Source organism: Paramormyrops kingsleyae, chromosome 17 (assembly GCF_048594095.1).
Source record: "Paramormyrops kingsleyae isolate MSU_618 chromosome 17, PKINGS_0.4, whole genome shotgun sequence".
NCBI classification, from domain to species: Eukaryota; Metazoa; Chordata; class Actinopteri; order Osteoglossiformes; family Mormyridae; genus Paramormyrops; species Paramormyrops kingsleyae.
Window position 1 is genome coordinate 13,087,929 of NC_132813.1, and position 22,004 is coordinate 13,109,932.

At 45.3% G+C, this 22,004-nt stretch overlaps 1 protein-coding gene and 1 long non-coding RNA gene across 10 annotated transcripts in view; one reads left to right on the plus strand and one right to left on the minus strand.

Moving 5' to 3' along the window:
* Positions 1–22,004, minus strand: part of cntn5 (contactin 5) — a 159,423-nt gene that overhangs the window by 16,757 nt on the left and 120,662 nt on the right. For all 6 annotated transcript variants that reach the window (XM_023807274.2, XM_023807275.2, XM_072701282.1 and 3 more), the window contains 6 exons: positions 19,275–19,456; positions 13,626–13,762; positions 12,926–13,055; positions 9,022–9,166; positions 1,291–1,418; positions 956–1,131 (listed from right to left, as the gene is read on the minus strand). In XM_023807274.2, coding sequence (XP_023663042.2) covers positions 956–1,131; positions 1,291–1,418; positions 9,022–9,166; positions 12,926–13,055; positions 13,626–13,762; positions 19,275–19,456 — 898 coding nt within the window. The remainder of the gene's footprint in view (positions 1–955; positions 1,132–1,290; positions 1,419–9,021; positions 9,167–12,925; positions 13,056–13,625; positions 13,763–19,274; positions 19,457–22,004) is intronic.
* On the plus strand, positions 102–7,319 carry LOC111841499 (uncharacterized). 4 transcript variants are annotated; one of them, XR_011983243.1, is made up of 4 exons: positions 102–285; positions 929–1,064; positions 5,824–5,961; positions 6,205–7,319. It is a non-coding gene; the product is annotated as an uncharacterized lncRNA (long non-coding RNA). The 4 variants fall into 4 exon arrangements; XR_011983245.1 differs by having other exon boundaries at positions 102–213; positions 896–1,064; XR_002837695.2 differs by having other exon boundaries at positions 102–213.

Sequence of the window (22,004 nt, forward strand, 5' to 3'; positions counted from 1 at the left end):
GCGTTCATTTATCACTGACGAGCAAGTTAAGTTCTGGAATATTCCAGCCTTAATAAAATGCTTAACACACCCCCCCGTTGATGTCAGCCAGTCGAAAATCTCCCACCAAGGGGGGATTATTTTGTCCAATGGCACCTTTATCAGAGCCTAGTACAATCACTGTGAATTGCAGAAGCCAGCAGAAGATGAGGACATTGTCACGGCAGGTGAAATGTATGTCATTTTCCCAGCAAGATTCTAGATCAATGTTTTAATCCCTGTCAACAGTGTATCTTTCCACATGAGGTGAGGGAAAGCTGTCAAATGTGTTTTTCTTTTTAAAAGGGAGCACTTACTGTAAAAAGGTTATCGTAAACGGTTTATGCTTCTGAAATGGTAAGAATGGTTACTGCTTTATTATGACATAGCCTCAATTGAAAAAACTACTACTGCGGTGAATTTAGCTTTACCAGCTACAATCTGTGCGTGGAATATCACCGTACTGGCTCTGAAAGATTGGCTGTTTGATTTAAAAGATGTTCTTCATAATCCACTCTAGGTATTCTTAATTACAATATCCCCATGTTGTGTGACCTTTCAGTGCTGTCTTTGTGCTATATGTACTGTATGTTTGAGTGCATGTCTTTATATGTTCAAAGGTGGAAAGTTCAGGTTCAGAAAATACAAATCCAGACCAAGATTTTGTTTCAATGAACCAGTTGAGTATAAATAGTCACAGTCACCGAGTGACCAGCTTATTGGTTGGAATAGGTTGGAATTGAATGGTATTTTACTGAATCATTTAAAACACTTTCAAAATGAGTTTGGTGCTTATGACGGATAATTCCAGCATGGTTTGGACTAATCCATGATTTGGATTCTTACTGTACGATTATCACCCAAGTTCAACTTTCAGGTAATGCAGGCCATATCATGATGTTCAACACAGGCCGTATCTTGATGTTCAAACACTTACTGTCTGGATGAATTCAAAGTGCCCCCCCTGCTGGTGGAAGTTGAGGGGCTGGCGGTTGCGCATCCAGAGGATGCTGACATCCAAGGAGGGGTCATGGACGGCCTTGCAGGTGAGGACCACGCTCTCCCCGACCGTCACCTCCACCCGGGCCGGACTGACCTCCACACGCATGGCCTCTGGAGGGGCGGGGGGGCGAGAGCCTTTCAACACTCCTCGCGAAACGGTGGTGGCATAAAGACACACGTCAGTCACATGTGATGTAACCCCGCTTAAGAGGCCGCTGTGACGCAGGCCCCGGGTTCCATACGCCTTGGAGGGTGGGGAGACACGCATACCTTTGACCCAGAGGATCGTCGTCATCTCGGCCAATCCGAACTGATTCTCAGCGCGGCACACGTAACTGCCCTCGTCGGCACGGCTGGAGTTGATGATCCGCAGAGTGTTGTTCCGAAGCAGCAGAGTCCTGCGGACGGAACCATGGGTGTGGATTCAGACGCAAGGGCCTCTTCTCAGAGGAGCCGGCATGAGATTTGCAGCTTTGCAAAACTAAACGCTTCCACTATACATGGTCTTTGTTGGGAATTTATGCCCATTTTAACTTTATCTTTCCAGACTGTGGGCTGAACGTGGTCTTGAATCTAATCCAAGTTAAATGTTATTAGGAGTCTTGGCATGAAAGACAGATGATGGAACAATACCACCCTCTTCCGCCTGCAGAACGCAGCCTGCATCTGCAAAAAGTTCATAAATCATCCCTCCCTGAGATATTAGTGTATCAGCTGCCTTATTTAGAGAATTTATTATTAATACATTAAATGGAAACTCACTGCATGGCAGAGTAACTTAATGTTCATGTTTGGTATGCAGGCTTCTGGATAAGCAAACGTCTGAGATTAGGCTGCCACTTCATTATGGGTAGACACTTGTAGGGAGGTAACCAGTGCCCTAATCACTAATTTATTAGAAGCTTATTAAACCCTATTACTCACAACCAATGCCTATGAAACATCAGAGGTAGCTACAGCAGGCTGTTTAAAGGTGTAGTGCTAATGGTGTGTGGTAGTTATGGATGTAGTTGCCATAGATAACCATTCAAAGTTAACCATTCACAGCTTTCATACAAAAAACTAGGACAACTAGTTAAGTCATTAAGCAAATAAGCAAAATTAACTGACACTAAGCATCATTTGCTGTTCACAGTGCAGAAAGTTTTAGGTACGTTATAAAGTAGGAGGGGATTCCACACTTATCGTAAAGACCTGGAAGCAGTCCCGGGTACAGGCAGGCTACAGGGCACTGAACACGCAAACACATGGACCACTCAACGTTACATCTGAAGGGTGCTTCTGGAAAGCAGGATGGGGGCCGTCTGGCGGAGACCCACACATCACCATGGACGGCAAATGCACAGAGAGGTCCAGAGCTGCCTTTGGACCCGCTACACTGTAGGCATCTCCTAAGATGATTATGCATCCCATAATGCCCAGAGGCGAGTGTAAAAACACTTATTTTGAGTACCCTGGCTAGAAAAAAAGGTGCCAGAATAGGGAGCCTAGAAAAGTGTGTCCCCTTCAAACCTGACTAGTGAGGGACACTCAAGGCATCAAAGCCTTGTTACACTGAACACTGCAGTGGGAAAAATGGTAAATGGTAAATGGACTGCATTTATATAGCGCTTTTTACTACTCTTACGAGTACCAAAGCGCTTTACAGTTATGCCTCACATTCACCCATCCACACTCACATTCACACACCGGTGGTGGAGGCTGCCATGCAAGGCGCCAACCTGAACACCGGGAGCAATTTGGGGTTCAGTGTCTTGCTCAAGGACACTTCGATGGAGTCAGGAGGACCCGGGGCTCGAACCTGCAACCCTCCGGTTGCCGAACGGTAGCACTACCTCCTGCACCACCATCGCCCAGGAAGTCAGCTGAGAGGTAGGAATCCTGTACTCACAGAACTTTGGTCTGAACAAGACGACAGCTGGGAACGGCTGGCAATGGTTGGGAAACTGTTGGGGAATGGCTGGTAATTATTGTGGAACAATTGGGAACGACTGGGAATGGATGGGGAATGAATGGTTCTCTTTCACACTAAACAGATCAGCGACATACTCGGGCCCAGTTTCAACATTCAGTTCTTCAAATATTTGCTTGCGAAATTTCTAATATGTAAATATTTATAAACTATAAGTGAATAAAATGCATATAGCACAAATTGAATTATCTTAAAGGGAAACACAAACAGAACACATTCATTTAATTGATTTTCCAGCACAGCAATTTTGAGCTTTTTTTGTGAAAGATCTTGACCAGCATCTTCTTTTGTTGTTGAATATCTCGGGAATTTCAGAGAATGCTGCTGAATGTCTGATCGTGAAATATTTCCAGCTCTAATCACTGTTGATAGCAGAGACTTTAAATAGTCCTTTGTGACAACGTGAAATGAATCTAAATAACTTACTATAGTGATTTAAGCCAGTACAGTACAGATCAAAGATGATCAGATTACTATCAGCTCAGAAAGTGCAACGTGAAAGATGAACCTCAGCTTCAGCTCTGACACTGATTAGATTAGTAAAATACTACAAGAAGGGAATATTAAATGTAACAGGAGCCTGGTTTACACTGGCATGTCATAAAGGTTACACTATGCTTTGAAGCTGAACTGAGTCACTCCAGATCCGTAACAGAGGAGACCAAAGTTATACATAGATCACGCTGCGAGAAGTTCACCAATGTATATCTGCTTAATCATAGAGAAAAACAAGCAGTGTTCCCTCCAAGAAGAGCCCCTCTGAAGATTTAGTCTCTTAAAGACGGCAGGATGATGAAAACAAATCAAATCAAACGAGAGAACAAGAAAGTGTGGCTTCTGTCAGCTTCCCTGAAATGTTGCTGAATATTTCATTGGGGCTCTTGTAGTGCCTTCTGAATGCCTGGTGTCCTCAACATGAGCCTTGCATACACTGTGAACCTTATCCTGAACCTTATCAAGCACGTTCAGGTAGCAGAGATCATTATGAAATGGTAGTCCAAGCTGGTAAGGGATGTAACCCTCAATAAGTGTGACGTATAGAACAAAAAGCACATACAGTCAATCCTTCCACAGGCCCCCATTATCTGGAAAAACTACGGAAAAGTTATTGCTCCCCTTGGTGTGCGCAGTGAGCATGCGAGCAGAATGAAAAGATACAAGAAATGCAAGATACAAAGATCACTGCGAGATCACTGCGAGATCACTGCTGTAAACATGCTTAGCGTCCTCCAAATCAGCACTGCATGTGTATTTTATGCATTTATAAGTTACTAAGGTTTTTGCATAGTCTTCCGGCCTTCGCATTTCGTTTGCAGCTTTCGCAAAACTCCGAAAAAAATTCCCATTTCATTTCTTACCCAGTGATATATCAATACTGCGATGGGGAAAGTCACAATCCAGAAGGGTCAACTGTAAAACACTCAAATGTGAACAGGAACAAAACTATTTAACACAGAGCAAACCCTTTTCTGTTAATTACTATGGAGGAGAAGAATCAGGTTTCAAAGGAGGCCAATAATGGAATTAATACTTTCAATTTAGAAAACAAAAAGTCCCAAAAATTAGTGTAAATATATGTTGACTACACAGCCTGAGGTAATCAGCTGAGCTGCCGACAGCAGAGAGGTCTGCAGGATGCTCTCACTATCAAGTCTCCTGCCTTCTCGCATGACGCCGTGCAATGTCACAAAATCTTTGGTATGTGGGCCACTCTGCTTAAAAATAGAGTTTTCAGTACTTCACAATTCATCACATCATGAATAACTATATCGTCATTACACAGAAGGACGAAAAAAATCTCTTCACAAAACATTTCTCAACGAACAGCTGTAGTTTAGCAAGAAAGGCCACTCGTTCTTTTTCTATAAGGTTAGCATGGCCAGGGGGGGTTGGGCAGGCAGTTGACCTTGGACCCCCAGAGGTTATTTTTCTGCCTTGGAAGGTTTTGGTTCCTCTGCTCCATTGCCTGCATTCATTCATTCATTCTCTCTTTCTTTATTTCTGTTCCTGTATTATTCTATCTTAGTGATGCTGTGCCCCAAGCCCATGTGCAGTATCTTGGGCTGCCTCTGTTGTGAAAGGCGCTACAAAAATCAAATTGACTTGCATTGAACAGTAGATTAAATACAGTATAAGGATGGAATTTCAGTTTATTCTTTAAGAAAGCAAAATCATCTTCCTTTATTGCTTATTATATGATTTCATGGACCAGCTTAATTGATACAGTTATGCTCATAAGTTTACAAACCCTGGCAGAGTTCAACTACCTTTTCCCGCAGATCCTTTGACAATTCTTATGCTTTCCCCATGACTTAGAATCCAAAAAACGTCAGTGCAGCACTGGATGAAAGATGCAAGGGTCTGTCAGGAGTTCAGAAACTCATTGACCTTTTATACACGCCGACAACCAAACAGATCACAGGTGAATATGGTTACCTTTAATAGCCATTCAAACCCGTTTGTGTCAAGTTGTGTGCATGTTATCAGGCCAAATCACCAGGGTATGTAAACTTTTGATCAGGGTCGTTTGGGTAGGTTCTGTTGTCATTTGGTCAGAATTGATGGCAAGATGAAAGCAGTAAGTTATCAAAAAATACTGGAGGAAAATTTGCGCTCATCAGCCCGGAAGCTGCACATGGGACGTACTTGGACATTCCAACATGACAGTGATCCAAAACAGAAGGCCAAGTCGACCCGTCATTGGCTACAGCAAAATAAAGTGAAGGTTCTGGAGTGGCCATCTCAGGCTCCTGACCTCAATATCATTCAGCCACTCTGGGGAGGGAGACCTCAAACGTGCAGTTCATGCAAGACAACCCAATAATTTACAGGAACTGGAGGCTTTTTGCCAGGAAGAATGGGCAGCTTTACCATCTGAGAAGGTAAAGAGCCTCATCCACAACTACCACAAAAGACTTCAAGCTGTCATTGATGTTAAAGGGCGCCAATACACGGTACTAAGAACTGGGGTATGTAAACTTTTGATCAGGGTCATTTCGGTAGTTTCTGTTCTCATTATGATTTTAAAAAAAGTAAACACAGTTGTTTGACAATAAATGGCTTCAGCCAGCCACTAACCATGAGTGAAAGGAAAGTTTTTGTGTTATCATTCATATTCTCTAAAAAATGGTTCAGAAATCATAAATTCTGCCAAGGGTATGTAAACATATGAGCACAACTGTATTTACACAGCCTGTATTTTGCGTTCACAGAAATCAAACAGACTACATTCTCAGTGCCGGATCATGGAACAGCTGAACTTGAGTAGCAAAGACTCGGCCTGGAGGACATTTGTGGAACTGATGGTGAACTATGTACATGCAAGGCTCCAGGAGAAGATGAAAGGGAAGAGGGAGACTATCCAGCTTAGAAGAAATGACCTAGAGACTGTACCCAGTGCCTTGGAGGGAAACTCCAGAAACCAATTTGAGATGCTGGCCTGGCCTGAACCAGAGGAACCATGGAAAATTTTCAAGGCAATCATACAAGTGGAGTCTGAAAAACCTGATGGAAATGAAAGCGGTGAAGAAATCAAAGTGGATGAGAGGTAGCACAGTGGAAAGAGTAAAGGGGAGAAGCCAGAATCAGGAAAGATAAATTACTGAGCCCAGAAAGCTACCAAGGAGGGCAGCATGACAGCAACATCTATACAGTAACCGACTAAGAGAATTAAGATGGAAAACGGGCTGTTTTCAAGAAGATCCAGGAGATTAGAAAGAATTTCCAACCTTGGCAGGGAAATGCTGAAAAAACACCAACAGACAAATAAAAAATAGGGAAGAAAGACAGGAAAGAAATACTCTACTGTAAAGAACTGAACAACCGAGTGGTTTCTGGTAAGGTCTCCATGCAAACAGGAGCTCCAGGTTCTGCTGACCACTCCACTGCATGAGGTTTCTCCAGCAGGCAGGTCAGCAGAAGATGCTGATTCATGACTCCACAGCCACTTAATCATTTAAGAACCATAACATTCTGCAAAAATTAATGACCCTCTCACTGACCAACAAATGTCTCTAATTATATTCCAAAGGCAGCAGCCATAATCCTCTTAGACAATGTAGTATGTTTTATTCAAAAACCGAACAAGAATTGATAGATTTAAAGTTTATGTGCCTTTCTAAGAGTTCAACAGTTCAAAGCTCATTAGGTGTCCCTGCCAGTTACAGTATAATTATGTGCCACCTACAGATATATGGTCTCACATGGTTTTTAGGTAATGAAAAGAAAGGTGACGTTCTTGCATCATTTTTTGCAGAATGCAAGAGAGTCCCTGCTACAATGTCACTCGAATCTGTAATTCTGGCAATAAATTCTCATAAGATACCAATTTTCACAATTGCTCTAATATTCCTTTTTATTATCTCCCATTACACGTCATATAATCTCACTTTATCACTATAAAGAATATCTTCACCCTCCTGCTCTCATAATGAGAGAAGAAAAATGCTGTACCAATTTTATTATTTATTTATTCTTATATAATTGCAAAATTAGATTCTGGGAACAAGGACAAAGTCTGAAAATGTGCATGTTTCGTGACAGGGTGTGATTTCACAGTTTCTCGCAGTTCTCAGGCTGGATGTGCTTCACTGCACCAGCACAGGGGACCATGCAGACTGCACACAACAGCACTGATCAAAGCTACAACCCTAGTGCATTGTGGGAATCGGAGCATGATGCTTTTGGGATTAAAATGGCGGCATTTAGGAATAGGAGGGCTTTGGAAATGTAAAACCAGATACATTTCTGAGCACCTTGTTCTCCAACAGAATCAGAGGCTACCGACCTTTGCCGCCCATAAAATAGTGTCTCTGAGGTCTTTTTCTGAAATCGTTAACGCTTTACATTAACTGCACATTCATAATGCATTCATAAAGCATTCATAAGACATAAGTATACCATGGCATCCTAACACACCACATTATCCGATTATAATATCTATTACAGTGTTTCCCCTAGGTTTACAGCTTTGGGGGGGGGGGGGGGGGGGGGGGGCAGACAGACACTGACAGGATTCATGGTGTTCATGTGTTTCTTTTAATGACAGCAGTCAAAAAAACGCGGATATTTTTGTCTGCTTTTCAGGTGGTTGACGTGACATATTTTCCGACGCGCGGTCTCTGTCCGCTGGTGGGAGTGTGGGGTGTGGGGGTGTCACCTGTGTTCCGGGACGGCCATGCACGATACAGAGAGCAGAGGAGACTTGTAGATGCGCGACCGTGTACAGACAAAAATGACAAGCTGTTGTGTAAATAAGATAAATTACATAAGGCTAGTTTGTTTAATAAAATGACAATGTATAGACCTGTTCTACAGGAAAGGTAACCTTAAATGACTTCTGTTGTGATCTGGCGCTATATAGAAAATAAAATTAAATACAATTAACTTGACCTTCAAGGGGGGGTGGGAGGTGCCGTTGGGGTGGGGGCTCCCCCCTAATATAATGGTAGGGGAAACACTGTATTATTGTATAATGTTTGTTATTAATGTATAATAATAATAATAATTGATACTTTATTGATCCCCCGTGGGGAAATTCTCTTTACACCTCCCCCACAAAGGGCAGCCACCCATAGCAGTGCCCAGGGAGCTGGGGGTTAAGGGCCTTGCCCAAGGACCCACAGATGTGCCAAGGCCGGGCTTGAGCCGGCGACCTTCTGATCACAGGCACAGAGGCTGAGCCCACTGAGGCACTGAGCTCCTATATTAAAGCCGTTAAGGTATGTCAGGATGTTATGGTATACTTACATGCTGCTTATGAATGTTCTATGAATGCATTATAAAGGTGCACTTAATGTAAAGTGCTAGCAAAAAATGTAGAACATACTGCGACATTAACTTTGATTATTATTTCTTTGAATCACTTGAATGACGGCGATGTGGTCTTAACACAAACATCAAAATTTGACTTCCATGGATAGTTCCAGTATTCCACACAGCATAGTCCTTGGCCCATTGGCAGACATCTGACAGAAACGTGGTCGGTATGAGGGGTCGATCATGCGAGCAGAGCCGAGGCCCCGGCCTACCTCTTGCTGGGTTGGATCCGGCGGTCTCCTTTCCTCCAGGTTATGACGGGTTTGGGAGACGCTCTGGGTTTGCAGTTCAGGGACACGTTCTTGCCAAGGGTGGCCACAAGCTGGACCGGGCTCTGCCGGAACGTGGGCGCTGATGCTGTTAGGAGGACAGGAGTGAGCTAAACAGGCCGTCAGCAGCCAGCGGCAAGACGCGGATCACACGCTTAATGCACACAGGGTCAGGGGAAGTCTCCATGAAACAGACACTAACGGCCTGACATGACTGGAAAGGTCATGGTCGCATCACCAAGTCAGGTGTAAATTTATTTGGGAGGGTAGGAGTCAGAGCATGCAGTTTGCTTAAATTCTGAGCCAAAAGTTCAGCCTGATCGTGCACTGAAACATAATGGATTTTCAGAAATTACCAAGTACATTTATGGTACTGATCGCCATGGGAAACACCTCTGTGGTATACTTCTCTGGTGCGATTACCTCACATTTATCTGACTCTCTTCCAATAGAAGGAAGGGTTAAAATTTACAGGGGCTCGCAGGGATTTGAACCCATACCCCTTCGGTTAGCAACACAGTACGTGATTTGCTAAGCGTTGTGAGCGACAGCCACACTGTATATTCATCTGAAACATAATAATGTGAAATAATACAGTAATAGCGAACCGAAGCTCGAGGCTTAAGAGTAGGTGTTATGGGCTCTTTGGGGGCTGATTAAACACAAGCACCCTCATTCAAAGTTAAGAGCATGCAGACATTTCTGTTAATGTTTGCTCCAGTAAATAAATGCTTCTGTTCTTAATGAGACTTGCAAATATGTACGTAGTATTATACTGAAAAAGAGGGTTCAATAGACAGGGCAGTTTAAAGGCTGGTTAGTAGATGCCTGTGCGATCAGCTGGCTTCCACAGGTCACCACACTGGGACAGGGAATGGAGGGCGCCACCTGCAGGTACGGAGGCACAAAGCTCAACCCACTGCGAACACGGCGTGTAGCGCACATGGCAAGGTGTGCGGGTCTGACGGCAAGTAAAAACGGGATCTCCTCCGTGACACGGTGACTCCTGCTGTGTGAGATTCCCGCAGCTACCCGCTTTCCCACCGACAAGGAACATCCCATAATTTGCGACATCGCCCGAGTGACGGTGAATCACAGCCGAAGCGTCTGAATTGTTATTTTCTGGCTGCTTAGGTGAGAGAGCTGAACACCAGCATCTTCTAAAAATAGAAACAAGCAAATTATACATTTATGTTCACATTCTCTGGGGAAAATCACTGTTCTTTTCAAAATATATCCACTTATGTCAGAGTTATATATAAAAAAACACCAATTCTGCAAATGTGTTAAGAAAATAGGGCACATGGTTTTTATGATGCTTTGTGACAGTACTGCATGAACATGCCTAACTATAGCATACAGGTGTCATATTCAGCATATAATACAAATACTACTATTAATGTCCGTAATAATAACAATAATAATCTGACCCCAGAGCAGAATGCTGAACAATAAAACAGACGCACTGTGTTCTCACCAGCAACACAAAGCATTAAAAATATAGCAGCATTAAAAAAATTAACCCTGTAATAAGTGGTTAACACTGGAACTGTCACCTAAATCCGTTCAGTCGGTTGTTATCCCTCCAAAGGTGTGAACCTGACAGATTGCAGGGTCCCGAGGAAGTGCCTTTCGAACAGACGACTCTGAAATAATTACGATGTGCTAACAGCACATGTGCGCCCATCAGAAACGCTTAAAAAAGCATGAAAATCACTGGAAATGGGGGGGCTGCCTGACGACGTGACCCGGGGCTTTGCCATGAGATGCGAGGGCTGTTTAAAACCCGGAATGTATGGTGAACGTGCTAATCACACCCCCCTCCGAGACTCTGCACTCAGCATGGCCTGTGGGCACATAAATGCGATGCAGCTTTATGGCTGTAATAAGCTGCACGTTATTAGGGGGAACCGCTCTGGTTGGATGTGATGTGAGGAGCTCAGATCTCCTGCTTTCTGGCAAGCCGGCAGTGACGGGCACGAAGCCTGACAGAGCCACACGCCACTGCTCCCCGCTGCGAAAACATGGCTGCTTTTTAAGCACAGACGTGCCTGTCAGCCATCGCCGTGATCAGGGCGTTAACGCCATCCGAGGATGTGAGCGCTGTGATGAAATTCCAGGAGGAAGAAGATCGCAGGCAGACAAAGGGGTCTGGAAACAGTGGGTCAGCAGGGGGCCTGTGAGGCAGCGGGGGCCCTCACATCGTGTTAGTCAGGCGCCGACTGATGTCTCTGTGGTGCCATGTAGGATTATGGCATTTCACCCTTGTCTGCCCCTCCCCCTCCCCGCCTACTGGAGCATTACCCCCCCCCCCCCCCCTCACACCACGGCCTTGCCCTGACCTTCCAGAACCTGTCCGGACACATTCAGCTGCTCCCCCCAGACCAAAGTGGCGTCAGGGTCTCCAGATCCCCCCCACATATTAAATTTGTCTTCTGTCATAATAGTGCAGCACTGAAGAATCAGAATCAGGTTTACTGGAAAAATATGTTCTCAGTCCTCACTGCTCATCAGTGGCTCTCAAACATACAGAATGGCACCAGCGAACAATCTGGACACACCTGCTTTTAAAGCATTTGTCTCTATCTTATCTGGATTATTTACTTTGTAGTAAAAGGCTTTGAGGCAATGAAATAATACATAACAAATAATGCAATGACCAAGAGAAGCGTTCATCTCGAAATTTTCTGAAATTGTAGACGAAATCTCCCCTATTTGCTTCCATGACAGCATTGCAGATTCTCTGCATTCTTTCAACCAGCTTCCAGATGTAGCCTCCTGGAATGCTTCTCCAACAGTCCTGAAGGAGTTTACACAAGGTCTGGGCACCCATTAGCTACCTTGCTCTTACTCTTCAACCCAACTCATCACAAATCAGTTGTATTGGGTTTATTTTGGGGGGGGATTGTGGGGGCCAGGTCATCTGTCACAGCACCATGACCACAAGAATACAGTACTTACATACCCTCAAGGAGTGCTTAGGCTCATTGTCTTATTGAAAAACGATTATTGAAAATGATTTTCAGTAGGTGTCTCCAGACTGGTACCGTATATACATACACAGTTAAGACAAGACTAGACAAAAGTCTTGTATCTCCTGCAGGGAACATAAGCAGCTCTCAGGCTTCGAGGTTCAGAGTAAACATCCTGTTTCCATGTATGATACGTGTGCGGCATTAAACACCCAATAATGTGTCCTGAGTCATTTCTGGGGTCATGGCTGCAGCCAGGCCACGCCTGAGGGACAAAGCAGCAGAAGAGCGGAGCTGACAAGAGGCTCTGCTGTGTCCAGCGTGGCCAAAGGCATTCAGCTCCTCAAGGGCCGCTCTCCTCGGGCACTGACATGTGCAGAAAACCTTCTGCAGGCCTCACAAATCAGCCTCCTTCCCTTCCACGATGACGACCTCACAGGGCTACACATGGACATGAGAGGGAAGCGGCCACTTTCCCATCACAACATCTAAAGGCTTTATTCTGTCCTCTTGGACTGGCAGCATTTTGTTTGCTCATCATGGAAGAGGCTTCATTGCAAGGAGTTTTAGCCGGTGTGAGCCACTGTCAATACAAATCACAAACACGGAAGGCATAATATCTGGTTATAATTTGTCTACAATTTTGCTCAATGTCAACTGTCAATCAAACTACTAAGCTTGAGGCTTGTGCCTCCGAAAGGCCTTTTGAAAATCTTGCAATTGAAATGCGTAGCGTTTGCTTTCAAGCTACTGGTAAAAGCCGTGACACTAACTATGGCGAAACAGCACAGCAGATGGGCCTCTTCTCATGCAGAAGCATCTGGGAGAGACCCAGAGGAGACACGATCCAGCAAGGCGAGAAACGCCGATCATACCTAGGATCTTGAGTTCGGCTGCGGAGTAGATGGTCCCGTACTTATTCTCGGCGACACACTGGTACATTCCCGAGTCGGCGGGGCGCACCCCCCGGATGATGAGCTCGCCGCTCATGATCTCCACTCTGTCCTGCAGAGGTAGGACACACCCCCCCCTGCTGAGCAATGTCTCACTCATGACAGCTGTAGGACATGACATGACCTGATATTTCAATACCTCTAATGCAGCGTTTCCCAGTTCCTCAGGGGACCTGCAGGCAATCTACATTTTTGCTCCCTCACAGCTGCCTACTCAGAAGCTGGGAGGGAGCAAAAACGTGGACCGTCTGTGGGTCCCCAAGGACCAGATTGAGAAACACTAGTCTAATGTATGACCAACTGTTCAAGGATCAAGGATAAGATAGTCAGTTTATAAATAACCCATATTAACAAACCTAATGTCAGTATTCAATAGGCCATGTTATTTTAGCAATGCATGTAATACCTTTAATAACATTAATATTTATTCATGTTATACAATCCAGATATTATGTACCTGTATGTCCTTTACTTAAATCTTTAAACTTTAATTAACAAAGTAAGGAAAAAAGCTGTATGACAAGCTCTTGTTTAGGTAGGATATTCCCAGGCTTGGTTCCTCCATGTCTACTTGAGGTCCTCCAAGCCTTTTCCTTATTTACTTGTTCACACGGCTGTGTACCTGTGGCAGCAAGGGGGCGCTGTTGCGCAGCCAGCGGTAGGTGGGCCTGGGTCTCCCAGTGGCCTTGCACTCCCACTGCAGCACGTCGCCACTGTCCAGCTGGGTATCGTTAATCACGGTGAGCCATTGTGGGTAGGCTGGGGGGGGGGGGGGGGGGGGAGAGATGAGGGGGCACATGGTGCTGTTAGTGGCCACTTCCAGGGTCAGGCAGAGACACACAAAGGGAAACACAGCAGGAACAGACACACACACACACACACACACACAGCTGGGATCCTAAACACATTGGCACACAGATTTCTTCACAGTAATAATAACCATTTATACATCGTCATATCCACTGAAAATTGTCCTGCATCCATTTCAACAGGCCTGGCCAGCAAAGTAAAAACATCAAAGCACAAAGCTCATCTGCACAGAGAGAAGGCCGCTATCTGCTCTCATTTAGGTGTTTTAGCAAACCTCCAGCTGGCCAGTGCTTCTCTTTTCGGAGGGTAAACACTCTTCAAAGCCGTCTGAAGCACAATTTGCATCACCCCATCTCGTGCCACTCACATCTCAAAAGAATGTGCCGTTATGTCCAGATTTTGCCGTTTATATCTCTCCAAGGAAATTAAATTCAGTCTGCGTGCCAGAGAAATCAGTCTGCATCACAGCGTTTTGTGTTTTTTTGTCCATAACAAAACAACTAGCATGTGAGAACACTGAGTACCATACTAGCAGTGTGTCCTGTGAGCCTTTTGACGGGACCCAGCCCGATATCGTCAACCTGCAATCTTCCGCAAGACATCTCAGGGGAAAAAGACAAGATGGCCGCCGGTGTGATCCCGTGCCAGTAATGAGGTTTTGTGATAAAGGGCTTTCGACATTGACGCGCTCTATTCGGTTGGCAAAGATGTACTTGATTCAATGAGAGCAGCAAATATACAAGCCTGTTCCCCGCAGTATTCAAACAGGCGTCATATTTGCTAAATTGGATCTGAAATAAAATGGAGCAGGATAGAGGATCTGTCCCCATACCAGAAGTCTTCAAGCAGGGGTGTCTTTAGGCCTATTTTAGGGGGGACTTTAGCTTGGTGGCTGAGGCCCCCGCGGTGCTGCAGGAGTGAAGCGCTGAACGTGGGCTTGCTGTGTCTATAGTGTAACTGCCATTCTCCTCACAGCATAACCAGCCTCCAAGTGACAGTCCTCTGCTTCTCCAACACTCATTTTTTTAATAATTCCCCCTAAAGGGACGTGACACTAAAATAATAACAGATCTGTCACCAGAAGAGGGACGTGTCGGGTCTGCTGGAGTGTGAGGGGGCACACACACATACACACACATGCAGAACTACAAATACACACCAACGCACACACACACTTACACATGCTCAGGCACGCGCACACACACACACACACACACACACACACACACACACAGTCGCGTAAACATATCTTTATGGGGACCGCTCTTTTATTTCTATGGGAAAAATACTACGCTAACTATGACAACCTTAACCCCTACCCAGCCCCAACCATAACCATAAATAACCAAGCAAAATACACGAGTTGTTGCATTTTTAGTTTTTTTCATTGCAGTCACAGATTTTTTATTAAATTGAGTTTTCCCTTACGGGAAATGGGTATTCATCATGTTGTGGGGACATTGTGTCCCCATAAGGTAAGGTATACCTGCTCAAACACACACACACACACACACACACAAACACTGTGTTCCATCAGCGTGTTGTTTAAATGTCTCACCCTGGAGATTGCGAGGCAGCAGGGTCGGGTCGAGTCGGGTCGGGGTCTGGGCTGCTTCAATGCTAATGCCAGACATTGGTACCTAATCTCTAAACTGCCTTTGGCTCCCTGCTCTGATGTACGATCAGTACAACACACTGCACTGAACGTCCCCTACGTGTGCAGGAGGACGGCTGGGCGGGCGAGTCAGGAAGCCGTACAAGGCCTTTCTGCAGCTCCGACGTCCGCAGGTCACAGAGGATTCTTACTTCAGCCAGAAAGAGTGGGTCGGCATATATGGGAGCAAATGTTTACAGCAGACATTTCAGCCAATTAAAAGTACATCCTCCGCCTGGTAAGCAAATGCACAGGCAGGTCTGTACTAACACCAGCACGGAAATCGGTCCCTCTGAAAGGCAGCCTTCTTGGGAACATTACGGAAAAGCAGGGAATCGGTTCGCGAGAGAGCATATAAATGTCCAGCCCCCAAACCACCCCAGGTTTGCGCCGCTGCTCTGCGTTGCAAAAAAGAGGGGAGCTGGTGTGCCCCCCCCCCAGCAAAGCCAGCATCCAGAGATGCAGCAGCCCCCCCTCCCCCCCGGGGACGGGTAGAAGGGTAACCAGAACCTGCATGGCCATTCAGAGTAGCAGATAAGCTGCAGAGGTGCAGTCAAATTAGCCAGGGAGGGGAAGCCATTTCTCAAAAAACCGGCACTAATTGTGTGCTGCATCCCCCAGCCCGGGCCAGAGTCCGGAGCCCCCCCCCCGACGCAGGCTTGCAGCCGCACCCCTGGAAGGAGCCACAGAAAGCTCATTAGCCTGAATATGGCAAACGGCAGGAGCAGAGAGGAGCAGGTCTCACACTTGAAGGGTGGGGGCCTCAGCTCACTCAGCAGCGCCCTCCGCAGGCAGGCAGCAGAGCACCCCCCTGACGCCCGGTTATGACTATGATTATTATGATTATTATTTTATCTTCTGCCCACAGCCGCTCCCTCCCTGCCGTATCTCCAGCATGTTAAACACGTTCCCCACAGTCGATTTCATGCCATGAGTTCTACAGGAGGCCCAATGGAGAATGTTGTTTATCCGTGTTGAGCAGGAACAGGGAGAGTGTGGCTGATGCACTGTGCCGATGAGGAGAAAACATCTGATACATCGTATCTTCAGGGTGCAGCCCACGCCGGCGGCCAGGCGAGGCGCTGTCTCTCTGTCTTAAAACATGGCTTCTCCTCTGTGTGCCTTTATCTTGGTAGTATCTGCACCCTGCTCTCTCTCACCTCCTCCACGACACTCCGACTTTCTGCTGGCCCAATCCCACCAGCTGATCTCTCTCTTATTCGGATCCATTTCGTATAATTACTGCCCCATGAATTCTCCGAACGGGTCCAGTCAAACGCGGAAATGGCAGATCAATGACGACCTATTTGCAGTTTGTTACAGTGGCTAACAAGTACCCCTCCAAGCTGGAGCCAGTTTGTCAGAACCCCTCACACGGCGAGGACAGCAGTGGTCAGTGTCCATTCAGCAGTGGTCAGTGTCCATTCAGCAGTGGTCAGTGTCCATTCAGCAGTGGACCATTGTTCATTGCCCGGACACAAAATGCACTTAATGGTCACATTGTTTTCAAAAAATACACAAAAAACCCTGTTAATGCATTCTACATTGAAGTATATAAATTTGCTACAGTTCTACATTCATGCTATTTAAATATATTGAAAAAGCATGAATAAATAATATATATAAATAAAAAAATAAGAAAAAATAGTTATATAAATAATAGTTAGTATTAAATATATAATATGTTAAGATAATTAAATAAATTGAAAAAAGAATGTGCATATAACATAACATATAATATAATAAAAGATAATACAATATAATAATAAAATGACAGAAAATAAGAGCAATCAGAGTTCATTCAGCTGACCCAAGAAACTCTGCAAGATGCATCACCAGAAAGGCCATTGGATGCGAAGTGGAAGAGAACTTGTGGCCAAACCAAGAAGAGATGGTGGACTATTACTACATATTCTTACTCCTAAAACACTGGATTTACTGCAGTGTCATTTCTGGATTTCTTTATTTTAGATAAAGAAGACCGTAATGTACATAGGAATAAAGACGAAGGTCATTGAAGCATGCTGTGGCATTCTGATTCATTCCGGCAGTGTATACTTTAGAACATTCTATAGAGCAAAAGGGTGTTATTCTCCAACAGAACATTGATTTATGTGAAAAATCAAACATAATTCAACGACAAAATGATGTATCGTTTACAGCTCCCTGTCGTTCGTGTTTCTAGGTCAGTGTGTTACGCTCAGTATGCTCATCCGGTGAGAACATTTGCCCGTGCTTGGCGGCATGTTTCTATTCTGAGAGGAGCATGAAGTGTTTTGGTGGTTTTAGTGCATTTAGAGGAGAGATTAGCATCGGGCCAAAAGCTGCCTGTTGGTAATGCAAACTTTGTGAACATGGATTTTGCAAAATTGACTTCAGCTTGGAGAAACGCTTGTTAGCGATTGTACAAAAAGTGCAATAAAGGTTTACGTAAGTTGGCCACAAGGTTACACGGTGATATGATCATGATATGAGATACTAGAAAGAGGGCCAAGACAGGGGCATGCTGGGTCTTCCAATAAGATAGGATTGGGCCAACATAGCAGTTAAAAGTTCTGCATTCCAGTTGTAAATTGAAATAAATAAATCCATAAGACTGGGGACAGTCTTACAATACAGTCACGTCTTTATAATGCAAAGCTGAACATCAAGCAATATCAGGCCTAATTCGATCTTCCAGACGAACCACATTGATCCAGTTCAAAACCCCACCCACTCTTTCATTTCAGCAAGCGATACTTTGTGTTTTCGTGCCTAACGAATCCTATTAGTGTCACCATAAAAGACCTCAGAATGCAGTTCAAGTAACAAAGAAATAACAGTTCTTAGTTACAATTGAAAGACTGAATCAGACCCTTGTTGGCACAAGATTAAATTCATAAATCCATGCAGAGAGCAAAGCCATTTCAGCAAGAGGCAGATAAGGCCTGTTTGTGGATCAAAGAGGGTAATAACCTCTGGTGGTAATCTGCCATGCTTGAACGTAAAGGATTTAAGAAGCGAACGTAGCTTCTAAAACTGTGAAACACGCTGGAAAAACAGCAACGACAAAGACATCAAACATCTAAACAGGACAGCAGCTAATAAGAGCACTATTCGAATGAAGCTGTTCTCCTGCGTGTTCTGTTCAGAAGGCAAAGCTTCAGAGCAGCTCTGCACCCTGGCAACACGAGAGGCAGCACAAACACGGGAAGGGAAATATTTCACGCTCCCGTCTTCGCAATGCACATCGGATTCAAGTGAAGAGCATGACAAATACCACGCCGGAGAGGTGGGAGATCTGGAGCCTGCCCAGTGAGAAAGCATGGCGGCTAAGTAGCTAATTCTACAGATGAATAAACAAACAAACAAACGAAATGCAGAGACAGACAGCTGCAGTGCTGCTCGCTAACAAAATGAGCGAGAAATCACTGGCCGCAGAAAGCGGCTGCTGAAACTGAAGGTCGGGAAAGCATGGAGAGAATTACCAGGAGTCGCTGTATTTCCTGAGAAACGTGTAATTTAATTATTGCCGGTGTCACGGGCCAGTATGGATCCTTACTTTATAAAAAGGCCAGTTTCTGAGCAGAGTGCAAAACCAAAGGAATAACAGCATATTATCAACATCTTATTTGTATTTGGCCCAAGCCTTTTGATAACACAGTTCTATGGCACAGAAAGGTATCATCAGGATCAGCTGACGGGTCAAATCGCAGTGGACGTCACAGCGGACAGGATAACGGAGTCCTGTAGGTGTGGGATCCACCAGAAACCACATGAAGCTAAACACGGCAACGGGTGACCACAGGGGCATCCTGAAAGACTCACTGTAGACCTGCAGCTGTCCCCGGAAGGCGTTACTCCCGCGGTAGTTTTCGGCTTTGCACTCGTAGGTCCCGGAGTCCTCCAGCTGCACGTTGGGGATCTCCAGCACCGCCTGGGACTTGCGCAACCGTGACTTTTTGGGAATGTTGCCGTTCAGCTTCCTCCAGGTGATGGTGGGGACCGGACTGAAGCAGAAACATATGTGGGAGAAAGCCAAGGGTCACATCTAGGCAGTGTCAAGGTAGCATTGAGGCAGCATCGAGGCAGTGTCAAGGTAGCACTGAGGCAGCATCGAGGCAGTGTCAAGGTAGCACTGAGGCAGCATCGAGGCAGTGTCAAGGTAGCACTGAGGCAGCATCGAGGCAGTGTCAAGGTAGCACTGAGGCAGCATCGAGGCAGTGTCAAGGTAGCACTGAGGCAGCATCGAGGCAGTGTCAAGGTAGCACTGAGGCAGCATCGAGGCAGTGTCAAGGTAGCACTGAGGCAGCATCGAGGCAGTGAGGGAAACTTCTTTGATTCCTGTGCTAAAAATATACTCATGCAGACACATGGTGCTGGTGTCTAAAAGTCACCACAGCTTCAAGACGGCGTGAGGCAGCCAGTGATGAAAAACGGTACTTAATGTCACCTTGACAGGATAACAAAATGAGATCAGAGCTGGTGAGCTGGTGGACCCGGCCCCCCAGGGGAATATTGTGATTAAGAGTTTCTACCGCCTCCGACAGGAATAAAAGGAACCCCCGACTGTGCTGCTCAGCATGGCGTGTGTTCAGGAGATGGGGATGACTTCTGCGATTATGGATTTCACGAGTATTTGCATAATAGGAGAAAGCGTGGAGGCAATTGGCGATCTAATGCCTCTGCATGGTAGCCTGATGCTCTCCTGCCGTGATCCCTGCGGGAATTCGACTGCCTGGGGAAGATCCATGTTAGGTACAGATCTTGGTTAGGGTGATGGTCTGGCAGGTTTTTAGACCTGAAGACAGACCTCCCCACCCCCCCCCCCCCCCCCGATCCCTATCCACCCTGAAATTTTATATAGCTGCACCCTCAGTGCCTCATCGCTGGATAATTCCCGAGCAGCTTGTGGGCTGGCAGGTACCCCTGGTGTGATCTCAGTGCCCAGCCTGCATGGGTGCTCATAAGAAGGATGGATGGCATCATTTGCAGTGGGGGCTGGCATGTCTCCTAACCCCTGGCCTTTCTGCATCAGCCCATCAATGCACCGGTCACAAATCAGCAGCTCATGGCAGGGGGGTGTCCACAGACTGGGAAGGTTTCTAGAACTCCTAAGTAAGGGACGAACCACCACAAGGTCTTCGGTTGCATAAAAACACAAAACAGAGGGCCGCTGACCAAACTGGCGTTGAGTATTTCCATATAACCACACACCTCAAAGTGGTTTGCCCCACTTATACCACAGTGAATGGACAAAAGAAAAATAGAATAAACGACTGTTAATTTTTCAGAAGAAATTAATTTCAATTAGCATATAACAATGTTCCAATGTGCTCTTATATAGTCCCTATAATGACAGAACATCTGGTCAGGCTGCTCACTGGAAGCGGCAAGCCCTTTATGTTACCATAGAAACCATCAACAGAATGGCGCTTGTGTTTTGAAATTCAAGGAATCTTATGCTAATAAGAAAGGCTGCTTATTTATGAGTAGAAAGTCACACAGGATTTCATATTAATGTGTTTAATAAAACATTAAAATGCATTAATATAGAACTGTTATTAGACTGCTGGAACTACCTATGCAGTTGCATGAAAATAATCAACACCCATGTGACATCTCTGGACCAATAAGAAAACAGTATCTACCAGAGCCGTGCTGTAATATGTCACGTGACACTATCTAAAATAACAGGTTATTTACTGTAAGGAAAGAGCATGAAAAACTGCACAAAAATATGTAGGCAGCACACTTTGGTGGCCTAATTCAATATCAAACGAGAAAGCACTGAGATTGGGGATCTGACCACATTCTGTTATCTTTCCACCTACTGAGTATGATACTGTCATTATTTGGGTAAACCCTGGAGGTAATTAGTAATAATAATTAATAATAAAGATCAAAATGATCGTAATCTAGGAAACGTCATCCACAGAAGCTAATCGAATAACACGACACTAATTGTAATATTGCATGGAACAGCAATAGCAAAAATCATTAAAAGTGCTACATGAAGAAGTGACTGAAATGCCCATCAACAGAACCGATCCTGTCATCATTCCTAGTACACAAAGAAATGGGATTTTTTTTGCATTACATCTTCTCCTGTTTCTCTACCAGAGAAGGTCACTCCGGCGAGGCCGTCCCTGTGCCATAACTCACACTATCAGGCTCTGCAGCCTACAGTATTAGATAGGTCCTGCTGTTCATGGCCGAGACACTGAGAGCAGCTCGGGACTGATTGGGGCCTGGATGACGAGGAGCGTAATAAGCAAGTCAGCGTAACGCGATGCTGGGAGGAAGCCGCCGGCACACGCCGTTATTCTGCAGGCAGAACTCGTCCTGTTTCATCCCTCCGCTCACGCTGACCAGCAGGCAGGCTGAGGAAAAGGTCTTAACGGGAGTTCCGACTTCATTCTCAGCGTCTAAACCACACCGGACTAGGCGTGATATCAGGCGTGACTGCATTCATTTGTACGCAGGGAGGGAGATCGTGAGCAATCTCACAGACACAAAGGCCATTATACCCAAATTTATTTAGAAAAGAAGAACGAG